Raw genomic sequence first — 17,134 nt, 5'->3', positions numbered from 1 at the left:
TAATTTTGACGTTGAAGGAGCAGAAATGTTAGTACTGTCCCTCATGCTCATGTCACAGTAATCATGTGTACATGACAGTTTATGCATTATGTTAATCAAAGTATTACAAGTTCTGATGTGAAATGGTGCACTAACAAGCCATATTAATGGTCATTCATTGTAGGTTAGTCATCAACATGCATGTGATATAGCAGTTAAAATTCATGTATAATCAATTAATTTGTCTATATGTTATAATTCAAGATGAAAACTGTACACTACAACAATAATAGATTTTATGTAAAAATTATTTTAAAAGCGATGTGCAAATGTATTATGAACAATGATATATCAAAACCCAGTTGGGCTTTGATCAGATTTTTCCACTCTTAGTTGCTTCCTGAACTCCGAGAGGTACAGTCCCTCTCTACCCTCGACCCCTTTGAAATGGTTTGCTGAAACTTAGAGATTTTTCCCCTAACCCAGAGAAGAAGACTCTTCATCGAGCTTCTGAAATGCTGACACCTTCCTTTTTTACTTACTTTCTGCCCACTTTAGTAAGTAACCTACTATCCCATATTTTCTTTTTTCAAGTTCTTTTTGGCCTTTTTGACTTTTTTCCTTTTTGCTCACGTGTCTAGCAAACACATGTTAATCCTTGATTGGCTAATTTGTTGGGTTTCCCTGCCCAAACTAGCTAAACTTAGGTGACTTTAAATTGCCTTGCTGGTTGAAAGAGCCAAACAGCGCTTGTGCCCTTTAGCAACACAAAAGGATGATGGACGAAGTGCAGAACAATGCAAACACTCATCCCAGTCACAGATCTGTGTTTAATCCATCATTCTTTTGCTCACCATGTCTCCCCAGTTTGGACCCAGCCATATGCAAATCAGTCTTGACCCTGTTCCTCAAGGGAACAGTCCAGCCCGAACTGCCAAGCCAGGTCCTCCCTGGACCGGAACCAAGCATCCTGGGACCGGTTTCAGGGTATCACCCTTCATTAGCCAGGCTAGCTTGAATCCACTGGCATAGTGAGTACGGCACCCACGTCTGGGCATACCTCTCCCACTTACGGCAACACAAAAGGATGATTGACGTAGTACTGAACAATGCAAACACTAACCCCCAGTCACAGATCTGGGTTTAATCCATCTTTCTTTTGCTCACCATGCCACCCAAGTTTGGACCGAGCCATATGCAAATCAGTCTTGACCCTGTTCCTCATGGCAACAGTCCAGCCTGAACTGCCAAGCCAGGTCCTCCCTGGACCAGAACGAGCAGCCTGGGACTGGTTTCAGGGCATCACCCTTCATCAGCCAGGCTAGCTTGAATCCAGTGGCACAGTGAGCACGGGACTCATGTCTGGGCATACCCTGCCCACTTAGGGCAACTTTAGCAACACAAAAGGATGATGGACGGAGTGCTGAACAGCTTCTTCCCTGTGCACAACATGATTCTTGTGATATTTTTTATTGTTTTCATTGACTGTTTAGTTCTGCTAATGTTAGTCTGTTTGAATCTTTTCTGTCGCCTTTGTCAACCCTTGGTGATTCTGTATCTTTATAATTTTCTCTTAATAATTGTCTATATGACTTTGATCTTGTAATAGAACTGCCTAAATTTATTCCAGACTGGAGATTTTCCTCGTGTGGCCACATTGGTCACACTGTTTTATTTGGAAATTATTTGTTGTGTAGTTCCATTACTTTTCTCCAACACCCTTATGCTGGGCCTAATGATTCATTGACTCAGTTTTAAGCATAATCCTACCAAGGAGAAATGTTACAGCAAATCATATGAAGTTTTTTAGCTTTCATTGAGTGCTATTACTCAATAGTAGCCATGTAATGGCTCTGGTAATGGTCCATCTATGTGTTTCCATAACAAAGGATGGGTCCGCAAAGACCTAAGATGGGAGCTACTTGATGGCACAATTGTCCTTTCCAGCTTATGCAGAGAAAAGGTGGAAAAAAGACAATATCCAGTGTCTGAGCTCTGTCTCTCGATTCTACAAGACTGATTTTCGATGTAAGAGTGAAGCATAGGTCATGCCTGTTTAAAACATATGATGTGATTTGTAGAGCATTCTAGATGTTTCTGAAGGAGTGGAAAGTGTAGATGTTTTGGCACAGGCACTTGCTTTGGAGGATAGAGGCCCAACCTCTATCTGCCAGTTTTGTCTTATCAATCAGGTCGTGAGTTGAAAGAAATAAAAAAAACGTATGAAGGTTAAATGTTGACGACTGCTTGCGATTTCTTCTTTAGCATTGACAGACATATAGATGTAATCTTGGATATGCACAAGGAGGTACAGGACGATGTCAGCCACCTGTTTTGCTATTATTATGTATGCATTTTACCAGTGGCCTTGCAGCATTTACGTTATAGGATAGGATTCAGAAGCGGTGATGTTTGAGATTCTTTGGACATAGTTTTCCATAAGCGACAGGTGTTTTCGATATGTACCTCTTCATTATTGATGTGTAAGTAGTTAAGAGATTTCAGAAATTGTGGGGACACACTTTCAATATTTATTATGCCCCAGATCAGTGGGCATTCTGGACATAGTTCGGGGTGACCTACCCTATGCATTAAAGCAGGTTTCCTACATCACAACTCTTTTCTATGGCAGGTTTTAAAACTGCTTCCAGTCAAGCTGCAATGGTGTTCACTGGAGCCATCCTTTGTAGGTGTAAATATGCACTGCCGCTTATCTGTGATACTTACCTTCCACACCACTGGTGTGTTTACTGTGCCAACTTACCATCACCTTGCAGGAAAGTTAAACAAGTAATTTAAGTGTAACCACTTTTATCTTATGTTTCAGGGACAAAGCTCAAGTTATATGGGGCTGAACGGAAGTCAGCTTCATAGTGTTCATAGGTATAACACCAGCAACAATCAGTCTGTAAAACGAGAGAAGTCTATGGAGGTTATACAAAAAAGACTCATTCTGTACCGTAGGATAAATTCAGGTTTCTGTGGGGTGGGCAAAACGCAAGATTGTATGCATGGGAGGATGCGGAGAAGGAGGGAACTCCCCAATAAATTAGAAAACCCTTTAATGACTTTCTGGTGTGGTTGAGATAAACCGAGCAGTGAAATGGGGTTAAAGGCTGTCTGAGATGGTTGTTAGGAGGGGTGGATTGCTTTAACTTAGTTATCCAGCTAGACCTCAAAGAGTATGCACATCCCTTATCTTACCTTTCAGCACTGAATGCAGACTCAGTGTCAACATAAATGACCGCTCCATCCAATCCTCCCATGCTTGTTGGTAATGTGGCTATTATACTCATCATAATGCAGAATTGAGTTTTGCCACAGCCTGAAGGTCCAGTTAGCTGAAAAATGAAAATAATAAAAAAAATAATGTAGTCTGAGAAAAAATATGCTAAAAACTAAAAGCTTGTGCATTGTGAAAAAAGATAACAGCTGCTTAATAATAGGGCAGTTAGTTTTAGATTCTGGAGATGTAACTGCTAAAGAGACAAGGCAGGAACAAGGCTGCACATCCAAATAAATATGGAAAAATAATTAGAAAGTCGGGAACCAAGAGAGATATATGCAAGTGTGTCCACCCACGAAGTATTATTTTTTTAATATATATATATTTTTTTAATTGTTTTTGGGAAGGTATAACAAAACTAAACTATCACATATTTGTCATACGCACTGTATATAATGACAACATTCCCCACCCCATTTGTGTTTGTATGACAACTTGGTTCGAGCACTATGTCCTCATTGCATTTCTGTGCTATGTCCCTTGTGTCTGCCAGAAGTCCCACACCTATGTAAGTCCAGGTGTTTCCCAATCTTTCCCATTTGTCCTCTATTCCAAACTGTGCCAGTTTAGGGTTGGGTATCAATGGATGTCCCACTGACCTTCTTAATTCTTGGTGTGTCTGTTGCCAGTATGGAGTAATCACTTAGCACTCCCACATGGTGTGGAGAAATGTATTCTGTGTGGACAATTGGGGCTGGCTGCTGTGCCCAACCACCACAGCCTGGCTGGATGGAGTAGTCTCTATGAAAGTAATGAAACAATCAGTCTAAAGCACAAAGCAATGGTCAAGGTGCACAAGGCAATGTTTGCTCACAAGCACTTCTCTTCCTTTTTAAGTCGATCGTAAGCGTATGACCTTGTGTATACTTTAGTATACTTCACTTGTGGGCTTAAAGCGTTGTCATTTGTCTGTTTCAGTGTCCTTTAAAAATCCTCGTTTGCTAGTGGTTAATCGGTCTTATTTGTCCCTCTTTTTTCTAACTTATTAACTCCCATTGAACAGTGCCGCATTACTTGTAGTCTTCCACTTGGCCCAATATTACCATCTGCTTAGAGACTACTTTTCTCTTTCTCTAACAGAATATCACACAGTGCTCAATGTATTCAGCGGCTCTGAGACACGCGCGCTCAATGTTTTCAGTGGCTCCAAGTTCCCGATGTTTTCAGTAGCTCCAGCTGTCTAAAGTGGCTGTAATTCTTGTTCTCATCACCTTACATAGAACGTCAGAAGAGGGGCCACTTCAATTTAGTTTCTTCACAATAAAAGTAAAAGGATTTTCCCCGTACCACAACACCCTTCCACTTCGCTGTTTTAGCCGTCCCACCACCCTCTCCCTTTTGTGTGCGTTCATTTGTAGTCCTACATTTATGTCTATTGCCTGAAAAGCCAGAGTCAGGAAGGTGGTGACTATGACTGCAGACCAAGAAAATGACTTGCGTGTAGGATCCTTCAACTATCCATCTTGACAACCAGCAATAATACCTCCATGTTTCAAAGTGTGCATCTACAATTGTAAGCTTGCTCAGTTATTTAAAGGCAAAGAAGCTTTGCGGCAGGAACCTTTTATTGGTATTCAAATTTGTATTGCCTAACATGACCTGCTAGATTTGACCTTACACAACACAGTTTGAATTACTTGTTTGTAATGGAAAGAGCAGCAAATGAGCTGCAAAAATATGTAAGAATCAGGGAGCTTACTGGGCTTGCATTTGGTGTGAGGTTCTTGGCAGCACCACAGTAACGTATAGAAGAAAACACCAAACTGAAGAAAATGTTAAGGAGCTGCCCCTCACCCGGAAATACAACCAATGCACTTCTTAAGTGAGGTAGGTGTGCAGCGGAATCCCGGCGTGGCAGCGGCTAGCACCCATGTTTTTGCTTCAAACACACACACGCAGCTATGGAGAACATGTGTCTGTTTACATACGCTATTTAAGTTCTTCTGCTTTACTTTGCAATTGGATAAATTTGAGTGTGAAAATTATCGATAAGTGTATGCTACTATGAGGTACAGAATCAGAACCTCCCAAATTATTTAACTTTAGTTACATATTTAAAGTGTCTTTCATTCCTGTCCAATCTGTACCTGCGTTTTACGAAATAGTGCCATATTATTCTTTAGAACGGCTCTGGTATAGTATTGTATTTGGAATTATACTTGCAGTCCTCACTGTTCAGTGACGTACACTCATCTTCACTCAACATGTACACGGGACATTGTATGTACGTGTCGTGCTTTCCTTCTGTTCCAAATGTCTTAAACTCTATACTAAGTACAGGACCATCATTACACCCTCATACTCAATGTTTGTTTCTCTAGCTTCCTCTGTTTTTATCTCTTCTTCTGATTGAATATTACCCACCCTTGTTTTCCTCGCGCCTCTTCCTCCCATCATTCTCACTTACCTTTCCCTTTGTTTGCTTCCTTTTTTATTTCATAACTCTCTCATAGGATGCCCTCTCCGATTCCATTTCTCACTTTTTCTTTACCAGAATATCCTCTCTTCCTAAATTTCTTGTCCACCTAGTACATCTCCTTTCTCCTCTTTATTGCTTTCCTCCTCTTCGACTTATTTCTTTGCTTATTCTTTTTCTCTTTGCCACTCTTCCCTTTCTCTAACTTGCTCTTTTCCTTACTGTGCTATCTCTCTCCTTCATCCACGTAATCCTCGCAAGCTGTTTTGTTAATTCCTACTTCACTAGCTATCTAACTCTTTTCCATTCCACTTTCTCTTCGTCTCATTGAATCTCCCATCTACTCATGCCTAAATTCCCAGTTTGCTCACTAAAACTTTTTTCTTCATTATCGCGCTTCCAGATATGAGAGTCCAGGCTACCCGTTGTACAAAAAAAGACTTTGAATAAGTACTTCTCAGTGTAGTGCTATAATATACTTATCAGTGTCAACGCTTCCACGTTAAAGATCAGTAGATGTTGTAGCACCCAGGATAATGTGCTGTATTGGCTAAATACTAATAAGGTCCCAAAGGCGAGATCTTTTGGCTAGGCCAGTGCTTGTTGCTAAGATCCCTTTCCCATTTTTCCTGTAATTTTGTGAATGTGTCAGGTGTGTCGGGTACCAACGATCTCTAGATCCAAAAAAATGCCCTTCTTTCCCAGCTTCTCAAATGCCAATTTGGCTTCCACTTGGGTAAACTCTGGCACAGCCGTTGGCTTTCATCTCTATGAATCCAAGGCATGATGGAGTGATTAATACCTAAAAATTAGTATTTGTGGAGGATAAATTCTTTGGAAAGTTGTTCAAATGTTTTAATATGCTTAAAACCCAAACATCCCTCAGCATTTATAACCTTATTAGGTCTCAGGATTGAAAACCATTGCGTTTTGTTGCAACGCCACTGTGCGGTTCCATATGGCACGTAAGTTGGTATTTGTGAATGTGTCGGTTTGAGTGTGTATGCTTGAGCTAGTACGGAGTATGTGTGAGTGTTTATGTATAGATTTGCGTACTTCTGAGGGTATTGAAGGCTATGCAGGTGACAAATTGGTGATGTTTGGCCTGTGTCTAGAAAACATGTGTATGTAAAAGTATTTGTAGAGCACAAACTAATCAGCTGCGAGGGCATCTAGGGATTGAGAAGGTGTGGGAGGTCAGGAGCATCAGTCGAAGAGCCAGGTGTTCAGTTTCTTGTGGAATGTTGTGAGCATGGGGGCCGCTCTGATGCCCTGGGGAGGGTATATATAAATTAATATATGGGGCCATTAACAACATGGCTGTTTGTCAGGTGCAAGCTGTGTTATGGATCGGAAATTATGGAGGGGAAATAGGCCCTTTGTAAAGACCTGAAGTGGGTGAAGGAAAACCTGTACTGTCATACACTTTTGCCGTAGTCCAACATCTTGCTCCATTCTGTGCTCTTCAGTGGACCAACCAGATCCTCCTTCCACTTACTGCACACCACTCATTTTAGCTGTGCATCGTTTACACGTAGCGCCTCCTGTACCGTTGAGAGCGGTCTACATCTCCAGGTAAGCTGAGCCATGGCCTCAAGTGCAGCAGAGTTTGGTGGTAGTCCCATAAATATCCCCCATACAATAATTGACGAGCACTCCTTGAATGTTTGAATAGATGAGAAACTGCCCCAGCCTCACTCCACTTCAGTGGGCTTCCACTTATGAAAGGAGCTGGCCTCCCAGAAACAATTCTCTCACTTTTTCACAACCTCCCCGAATCCCTTAAGAAAAAGCTTTGCATCTGCAGAGAAGGTGGGTCGTTTTTTATCATCTAGGACATCAGTGTAAGCCAGTGCTTGAAATGGAAAAATTAAAGTGCCGGTACTCTGTGCCAGAGTACCTGCTTGTTTCTGAGAAGTGCCGGTACTCTCCAATTAAAAGTATTACGTTTTTCCTGAGATGTGCCGGTACTCACCCTCTCAAAATAAAAAAGTGCCGGTACTCAGTACCGGACAGTACCGGCCCATTTAAAGCACTGGTGTAAGCAAATACGTATTTTCACAACCAAGTCTCCTTCCAGGCTTGTAGGAATATTTCAAAGGTGTATCCCTCTAGCAGCCCAGCCACATGCAGACCCCCTACTGGACAATGCCTCGAGTCACACGCCCGAGAACTGCAGGTGCACTGGTAAGTGGTAACATCGGAAGCATGGTCGACCAGGCCTCCCCGGACTCCAGGCTACTCCAGAGTAGTTCTATTAATTCTTGGACAATTGCCGGCAACACAACTAGGTCAGCATAATATCCGTTGTTTCTTAGTAAAGAGGTCACACTCACCACTCACTGAAGAACAGACTGTCTAGGGAGCCTGAAAATGAGGGATAAGGCAAACAGCCCCATCTGCGACAGTGGAAGAGAATTCCTGAATACAATTGTGAGTTTCACCAAAATGGTTTATTTTGTAGCACGTGTTGACACTGAAGTTGATTTAAAAAGCAATAGCTAACAGCCAACTCTGAAAGAGTAACCATGAAACATTCTAATACTTGAGTGTATCTCCGGTATTACATTTTATCCCAGGCTGCCCCTTGTTTGCTACTTGGTGTGTGTGGGAAGGGTGGAGGCTTGTAGGAGTGCTGGTCTTTGTGCGCCTGGATGTCCGTAGGTTTGTTTCGCTTTCAACGCATTTGCATACATTTGTCAGCTATGCCTGTGTGCAGTTGGGTGTTTGACTATGTATATCCTCTATGGACAAGTAAAGAAAGTAAAGCATTAGCACAGCCAAGCTATTGCTTCTTCTAGATGTTTGTAATCCTGCCCTCACGCTACCACTTGTGGTTGACTTCCAATCACCAACATAGATCATTAAAACTCGAACATCAATTAGCACCTTCTGTTTTTCACTTTGCTGTGTGTCCACAGTCAGAGGGTGGAAGAGGCCATGCCTCAGATACTCGATGCCTCAGATACTCAATGCCCCAAAGGAGTATCAGACAGTGCCAGGCACGCCCGACCCTCCTTCAGCATGCTCCAAGAGAAAATACTCTACAAACAAGCAGTGCTCACTCACCTTACACTACAAGGCTAGTGATGAAGATTTTTTTTTAAATAAAGCATTGCACTTACAATTATACGGATCTTTAACAAGCATACATATTCACTGTCTGATATGGACGTTGAAGTTGACCATATTTTATTTAGGGGTGAATTTAAAGTGGTTCACGTTTAATTGTTACATTTTTCCGCGTTTTTTGTTAGTTTTCATGTGAATGTTTACAGTGGCGGCTGGGGACATTGGAAAGAGGTGGCCCGTAAAGGTTAGGAAAATAAATGGCTGCCCTCACCATTGTTTGTTTGGCTTGAGTGCCCCATAGCATTACTTAACACTGCCCTCGACTCCGATTGGTCGCCGCAGGGGTGTGAGGGTGTAGCTGAGATGTGCGAGGTGTCTGTCCACTTCAGATTCTAATCACATCCCTCGGCTGGTGACATCTCTACACATCTCCAACCCGTTCAAATGGATTATCTGACTCGAGGCCTACCTCAACCCGGTGTCTAAAACTCAATTTATGCAACGATTTGAAATAGTCAACTCATAAGCGCACATTCTCCTTTCGGCTGCTTATACAGGGAGTGCAGAATTATTAGGCAAGTTGTATTTTTGAGGATTAATTTTATTATTGAACAACAACCATGTTCTCAATGAACCCAAAAAACTCATTAATATCAAAGCTGAATATTTTTGGAAGTAGTTTTTAGTTTGTTTTTAGTTTTAGCTATGTTAGGGGGATATCTGTGTGTGCAGGTGACTATTACTGTGCATAATTATTAGGCAACTTAACAAAAAAAAAATATATACCCATTTCAATTATTTATTATTACCAGTGAAACCAATATAACATCTCAACATTCACAAATATACATTTCTGACATTCAAAAACAAAACAAAAACAAATCAGTGACCAATATAGCCACCTTTCTTTGCAAGGACACTCAAAAGCCTGCCATCCATGGATTCTGTCAGTGTTTTGATCTGTTCACCATCAACATTGCGTGCAGCTGCAACCACAGCCTCCCAGACACTGTTCAGAGAGGTGTACTGTTTTCCCTCCTTGTAAATCTCACATTTGATGATGGACCACAGGTTCTCAATGGGGTTCAGATCAGGTGAACAAGGAGGCCATGTCATTAGATTTCCTTCTTTTATACCCTTTCTTGCCAGCCACGCTGTGGAGTACTTGGACGCGTGTGATGGAGCATTGTCCTGCATGAAAATCATGTTTTTCTTGAAGGATGCAGACTTCTTCCTGTACCACTGCTTGAAGAAGGTGTCTTCCAGGAACTGGCAGTAGGACTGGGAGTTGAGCTTGACTCCATCCTCAACCCGAAAAGGCCCCACAAGCTCATCTTTGATGATACCAGCCCAAACCAGTACTCCACCTCCACCTTGCTGGCGTCTGAGTCGGACTGGAGCTCTCTGCCCTTTACCAATCCAGCCACGGGCCCATCCATCTGGCCCATCAAGACTCACTCTCATTTCATCAGTCCATAAAACCTTAGAAAAATCAGTCTTGAGATATTTCTTGGCCCAGTCTTGACGTTTCAGCTTGTGTGTCTTGTTCAGTGGTGGTCGTCTTTCAGCCTTTCTTACCTTGGCCATGTCTCTGAGTATTGCACACCTTGTGCTTTTGGGCACTCCAGTGATGTTGCAGCTCTGAAATATGGCCAAACTGGTGGCAAGTGGCATCGTGGCAGCTGCACGCTTGACTTTTCTCAGTTCATGGGCAGTTATTTTGCGCCTTGGTTTTTCCACACGCTTCTTGCGACCCTGTTGACTATTTTGAATGAAACGCTTGATTGTTCGATGATCACGCTTCAGAAGCTTTGCAATTTTAAGAGTGCTGCATCCCTCTGCAAGATATCTCACTATTTTTGACTTTTCTGAGCCTGTCAAGTCCTTCTTTTGACCCATTTTGCCAAAGGAAAGGAAGTTGCCTAATAATTATGCACACCTGATATAGGGTGTTGATGTCATTAGACCACACCCCTTCTCATTACAGAGATGCACATCACCTAATATGCTTAATTGGTAGTAGGCTTTCGAGCCTATACAGCTTGGAGTAAGACAACATGCATAAAGAGGATGATGTGGTCAAAATACTCATTTGCCTAATAATTCTGCACTCCCTGTAGAGCCAAACACTGCTTCACAACAGGTGTGAATGTTTGTTTCAGGAGCTGCGCAAAGATGCCCCATCTCTATAAATCTCTTAAAGAGGAGAGTTGAACTAACAAAATAAATAGCCAGGACCAACATGGACGTAATGGGTTCGTGAAGAGAAGAAACTGCAGAGCGTAGACACCACACCAGTGCAGAGGTGACGTAGTGACCACAGTTAGCTTCCCACCAAACCCCGCGCCGCTCTGCGTTTGCTCAGCTGTGTTTTATTCTCGTTATTTAGACCACATTACTCACAGCCTTCCCTGTGAATTGATTTTGAGCAAAAGGCTGTTCAGTGACCATGTCTAAGGGCTATTTTATTGGTTTAATAAATCAGCAGCGGAAAGCAAGGGTTCTGCGGTGTCAAATCTCCGATGACCCAAGAGGCAAACAGCTCTGACTCCTTTTTCTGCACCATTCTGGAAGTTATCGAAGTAAAAAAAAAAAAAAAATACTAGCTGCTACCGAGGCTATGTAATATGTCTGATTTTATAGATGGCCACTCTCAGCAGATGCTAAACTGGTGAGCCAAATCCAAATACAGACATGTGGCAGCTATACGCGGACTTCCCGCAGAGGCCCGTTGTGTGCAGCAGCAGTACGGTCTTTGATTACGGGGAGATTGGCAATGTTTGGGCAGAAGCGGTGTGTGATCGTGGACACGCCCCGGGCCCTGGTGTGGTGTCTGCTCTGCGAGGGCTGCTTTCATGAGCACGTTGCAGCGTGCGCCGTGACAGTCGGTGGGCACGGGGACTTGCAGTGCTGCTCAGCCCAGGTGTGTGCGTGAGTGAAGCGGTGAGTGATAGGGTGATCGTGGCCCTACAGGAAAGAGTGAGCCCGGCTCTTTCTTCCTCCCATCAGGAAGAAGCGGAGTGTGATCGTGTGCATGGAGCCCTGGTGTGGGGTCTGTCCTACGAGGGCTGCTTCACCATCACATGACATCATGCTGTGTGACAGCCGGTGGGCACGGGGACTTGCAGTGCTGCTTAGCCCGGAGCGAAGCGGTGAGTGATAGCACAGTTCCACAAAATCTGTGTAATGTGTGCCTTACCTGATGGCAGACGTAGACGTGGTGCACTGCACTGCAAGAAACTAATGAGGGCCTTCGTCTCAGCTTCAGAGCTCAATGAATCGCAGCATAAATACTGGTGCTTGCGCGAACAACCTAACCAATCCTGGAGCTGCTCTCATGCTGTTGCATGGGAGATGTGCTAGGAATGGATGGACCAGGCTAATTTAATACTCCTTTTTAGACTAGGGGCCTGTGCCTGGAACCTGCTGGGCTGTTTAACAGCTCTGATTGGTGCCTTCTGAAGTGCGCATGTCAGGCTGGCCGTCTCAAGACAGCTGACCAATCAGACATGCGCATTCCACATTTTACTCTCTAGTCCTCCTCGATTCTCTGCTGCCAATCACAGGAATTATCCCCACCCTGGCTCACACATGCGCTAAACAGTGCAACACTGGCAGTAAATAAAATGGTAATAACTATTTTATTAATTTACATTTGCAGCCAGTGCAATGCTCACAAAAGGGAGGGTGATGCTCCTCTGCCCTAAAGAAGAAACCACAGCTGAATACCTATGTTTCTTGGAGTCCAAAATAATGCTCCAGGGCCTTGGAGTGGGCACATCCTGACCCAATTGTATCATTACAATACAGATATCAAGATGAAGATTGTGCAGCAGAGAATCCATTGTGTGGTAGCTGTTGTGTCATGGGCCCTAGACCCTCATGCTGAGTAAAGGATCACACAGACACATCTGCTGTGCATTACTGGCCACAAGAGCGTGCACTCGAGCTCCTTTATTGGAGGGTCACCTGACTGGTGATGCCTGTGTTGGATGGGTGTGGGGTGGGTGTTAAGGCCAGCCCTCTAGGGGTGGCTGTGGAGCAAACACTAAAATGTGTCCCACAGAGCGCTACATTCCTCCCAAACTTTATTGAAAATAAAAACAAGTCCAATCTGTAAAAAAAAAAAAAAAATGAAACACTAAACAACAACATCGTTTCTCATCCTTGAGAGGGAGTCCACAGGATGGTGGTTGTCAGCACAAATCCATGGTTTAAGCAGATACTGCTGGGCACGAACATTGTGCAGATGGAGTCTGGATTCTTTGACAGTTGGGTGGGTCAATGTCGCACTCATGCACTGTTGGTCAGTCTTGCGTGCTCACTCAGTGATGCAGATTGTGCAAAAAGTTCAAATTTGATGCATCAGGAGCGTTGGTGGAGTCCAGTGCCGAAGTTTCTAGTAAGGCATCCTGATTCCATGAAGGCCAATCCTGCAAATACTGTCAAAACATCAGCAATGAATGGACACCTTCTTCTGAAGCACCAGTGCTTCCCAGTACCCTGTCAGTGGAGCAGCTTATGGACCATCTCACGGACCGGGATTACCTTGAGGCCCTTTGATGGTTCGCCATGGGACTGCGTGGACTTTGCTGGACTGCATGTGGGCCGCCTGGGGGACACTGCAGGATCACAGACCAGAGCCACGGCCAAGCCATTTGTGCAACTACAAGGGTGGATGATACATGGTCAGTGTGCTTGCCAACAGGACCTAGGTGCAGATAGGCTATCAGATAGTCTCTGGACAATTAGTCTTACATGTTGCCAGGAGTGTCTTGTTGGTCTCTTTATGTTTGCAGGGTAAGGCTCCATGGTGATGAGTTGCTTCTTCACTGGATTGGGTGATGCACATGGCAATGATGGTGTGTTTGCCATTAGATGGCCTGGACGACAGGTGGTGAGTACTCACTGGTGTGAGGGTGACTGGAGGGACTTCGCCGACATGGGACGTCGCATAGTGGGTGCAGTTCTTTTCTTTTGGCATGTGCAGCTGCTAGCAGGGATGCCATCTGCTTCAAGTGGCTGGTGACAGGACAGTCGCACTGCGAAGCGTGGGGCAGATATGCAGTTCGCGCATGCAGGCAGCTTACTTTTGGTACTCCTGCAGGGCTATCTCCAGTGACGTCGCTGCACCAAGGTAGCTAGCTTGTGTTGGTAGGTGCACTCTCGGGTAGTGGCATGAGTTCTCCATTTCTTGACCTTGTGATCTTTTGCTCTTGTGCATGTGTGGTCACCAGGTCTTTCAGTATGACAGGTCTGTCACACAATCTTCTCTCCCTTTGCTTTCTCCTTCACAATGTGGCAGTGTGCCACAATCTCTTCTTTCTTGCTGGGACGACCAGCCCCATGTCTTCTTTTTGCAGCGATCTCTCAAAGGTGTGGTCCTGTCTGATTCTTCTCTTCGTGTTGAGGTGGTGGCAGCTTGCCACCGAGGGTGAGTGACTCTCTTGCCTGTCATGGGTCACTGGCGACCCCATCTTGAGGCAGTGAGGGGGGAGGATACTCCATGAACAGTTTGTGGCCCACGGAGGAGTGGTGCTACTGCAGTTAGAGTGTAGACAATCTCCTTCCTGCTTAGGGCCATCCAAGTCCCTCCTCGTTTCTTGTCTTTAGAGAGCAATGGTGGTGTGATACATGTAGGAGGTAGGTGGCAGACAGTGCCTCGCTTGCCTTGTTGTGCCACAGATCATTAGAATGCTGCTGTGGGACAGTAGGGCTGCATGCACTGGGTGTGCCAAATAAACTCTGGCCAATGCTGGTGTCAAAATGTTTTGGGAGGGAGTATGAGTATGGCTTCCTGCTTGAGTCTCTCATATGGCTGCAGCCACTGGTTGATGCTGTTGCAGTGAACAAAGCACTAGGTGGCGCTGCAGCGCTCTTTCTGCTGCAGCGGCTTAGATGAAGGGATCTCCCTTTTCCCTTGCGGAATAGCCCTTTTGTCTTTCTGCACTCCTTTAATCCCCCGGGGCCTCTTCTCTAGTGATGTGCACCAAACAGCAGTTGCCTAGGCCAGGGTGTGGTGTGGTGAATGTCCACTAGGTGGTGCTATAGCTGTGTGCTACACCATGGCAAGAGTCTTGACTGTAGAAAATGGCACAGAAGGCGGTCAAGAGACACACCACCTCTGGTGGGAGTGGTGGTGGCTGCGGGGAGTCTGTAATTCAGGTTCATGAGTGAGTGTTTACAGTCCAATGGCCTCATTCACAGTGTCTTTTGTTTCCGCCGCAGGCCAGGTCATGGGGCATTGCCGGCTCTCATTCACGCTAGGTGTTATGGCTGCTTGTCACTTGCACAAAGTATTGTCTCTGCAAGAGAGTTTCTGTTGATGCAGTGTGGTGCAATGAGCCACCGCTAGGTGGAGAGACTGCTTAAGGAAAGTTCAGAGTGTGCCCAGTAGAACACGGCCTCGGTCAGGAGTGATAGTGGCTGCAGCATAAAAGGGGGGAAGTTCATCCACCATCAGGTAGGGACATGGGGTGCCCGTTCTCTTCAAAATGCCTTCTGATGGGCAGCACCCATTTGCACTGTCAATTTTTACTTCTTGAGCACAGACGGCTCTTGCATGCCGGCTGTCTAATGTTGCAGCCTTCTCCACACCAACTGCACTTGCTCTCCCTGGGCTTAGCAGGGTCTCTCTCGCTGGGTGGAGGGTGACTTAACAGGAAAGATTTCTATACCTTTCTAAAATGTACCAACTGGGACCGAGTACAAAGGTAAGTCGGTAGGGGGATTTAAATTGTCTTACCAGTATCCAATGAGAGTCTTGTGATGTTATGAGGTGGATACTGAGCAATATTTTCGTTAATGTGGATGACTGACTGCTGAATGATTGTTGATTGTTCCTTACTGCACTTTATCATTTTTAAATAGGAAAACAAGAGAAGCACAACATCATCCAGTGTTCTGTTATTTAATTGGTGTCTGTAATAAATCGGGCTACTAGATCAAGCAGCAACTGCACCTCCCATTCTTGTCAGGACGAAGTCACAAGCAAACCCTTAATTAACCTGTGCTTAGTCCTCTGGTAGCTTGGCACAAAGCAGTCAGGGTTAACTTAGAGACAATGTGTAAAGTATTTATGCAGCACTTCAAACAGTAATAAGGAGAAATCACAACATAAACATTATTTGAGACCAAAATGATAAAAAAATCCAATAAGTAGGATTGGAGATATGCAATTAATTTTTTTTTAGGTAAAAGTATTGCCTAAAAGATCAAAGTGCAAACTTCGGTTATCTGGTTGTGCCGAATAGGAACACAATCTCAAGTTCGTGCTGACTGTAATTGAACATGGACCACATAAAGGGACCAAGTCAGGTCTGCTGAACAAAATACCTTAAATCCAGGTTGTGGAGCAATGTGAGATCCTGATTAAGAATGTATTACACAGCAGAGCTTCTGAAGAAGCTGCGGGCTGCCATGGGAGGTCCTGCATTAGAGATGCATTGCACAATGGCTGTTTCAAAGCCATTGACCAACGCTTGTGATTAGAAGTCCTATGTCAGAGATATGTTGCGCAGCGACAATTCTTAGGAGTTGTGAGCTCCAATGTGAGGTCATGCCCTGGGGATGTATTGTGCAGCTGGCAGAGCACCTTCAGGCCCACTTCCAATCACCCTGGACCGGGGTGGTATTATACGGTTCCTATGAGTTTAGGAGGATTGTGTATTATGTCAACAAAAACGTCACAATATATAGACTTAATCTTCTAATATCAGTAAATGTTTTATTAGGTTATCTCACAGTACCATATCTAGATCAGGATAATAGATGTTATTGGTAACCTTCAATATGACCACTCCGATTCCCAAGGAATTTGCGGAAACAGATATAACCCTTTTGATCATTACTTTTCCATGCCCAAGGTATTAACAAGAAAAGATATGAAAATACATTTTCAAACATTTGAGGAGATCTTATTCTTGTAATTAAAACATGAGCTGCAATTATTAAGGAGACAACATTGTATAAGAATTATTAGAATGGTAAAAAATACAAATAATTTAACCATGTTAATTTTTAATATTGGTACACCCATCTGTCACTAATACCTATATACTAATGACAGCACAGTGGGAGTACCCTCTGCCAGACCTGTTGGGGTGGTCTAACCTCCATGCCTTGGCATTGTGTGTCAGGAAGTTGTCTCAATGCATTCCCAAATGCACCCATCTACGTATGCATTCTATCTTCCTTCTCAGGATGGAGGTCGGAGTCAGCAGGGCTGCATCTCAGTCACAGCGCACAGTGGTTCCACGATAAGCTCAGCATTAAGTGCTCCTCTCACCGAGTTTAGCATGGATACTGTTTAAACAACAGAACAGTACCAAGACTGTACTGTGGCAGAGGTGCAGAACAGCCTCTTTGTCTAGAGTGAATGA

The 17,134-nt window shown here is 44.1% G+C and overlaps 1 protein-coding gene across 1 annotated transcript in view; it reads right to left on the bottom strand.

Moving 5' to 3' along the window:
• Positions 1 to 17,134, bottom strand: part of RAD51B (RAD51 paralog B) — a 259,728-nt gene that overhangs the window by 92,046 nt on the left and 150,548 nt on the right. The window contains exon 5 of the mRNA XM_069207689.1: positions 3,184 to 3,320. Coding sequence (XP_069063790.1) covers positions 3,184 to 3,320 — 137 coding nt within the window. The remainder of the gene's footprint in view (positions 1 to 3,183; positions 3,321 to 17,134) is intronic.

This window comes from Pleurodeles waltl, chromosome 9 (genome assembly GCF_031143425.1).
Source record: "Pleurodeles waltl isolate 20211129_DDA chromosome 9, aPleWal1.hap1.20221129, whole genome shotgun sequence".
NCBI lineage: Eukaryota > Metazoa > Chordata > Amphibia > Caudata > Salamandridae > Pleurodeles > Pleurodeles waltl.
Note: the sequence above shows the minus strand (reverse complement) of the source record. Positions and strands in the feature narration are given on the sequence as shown.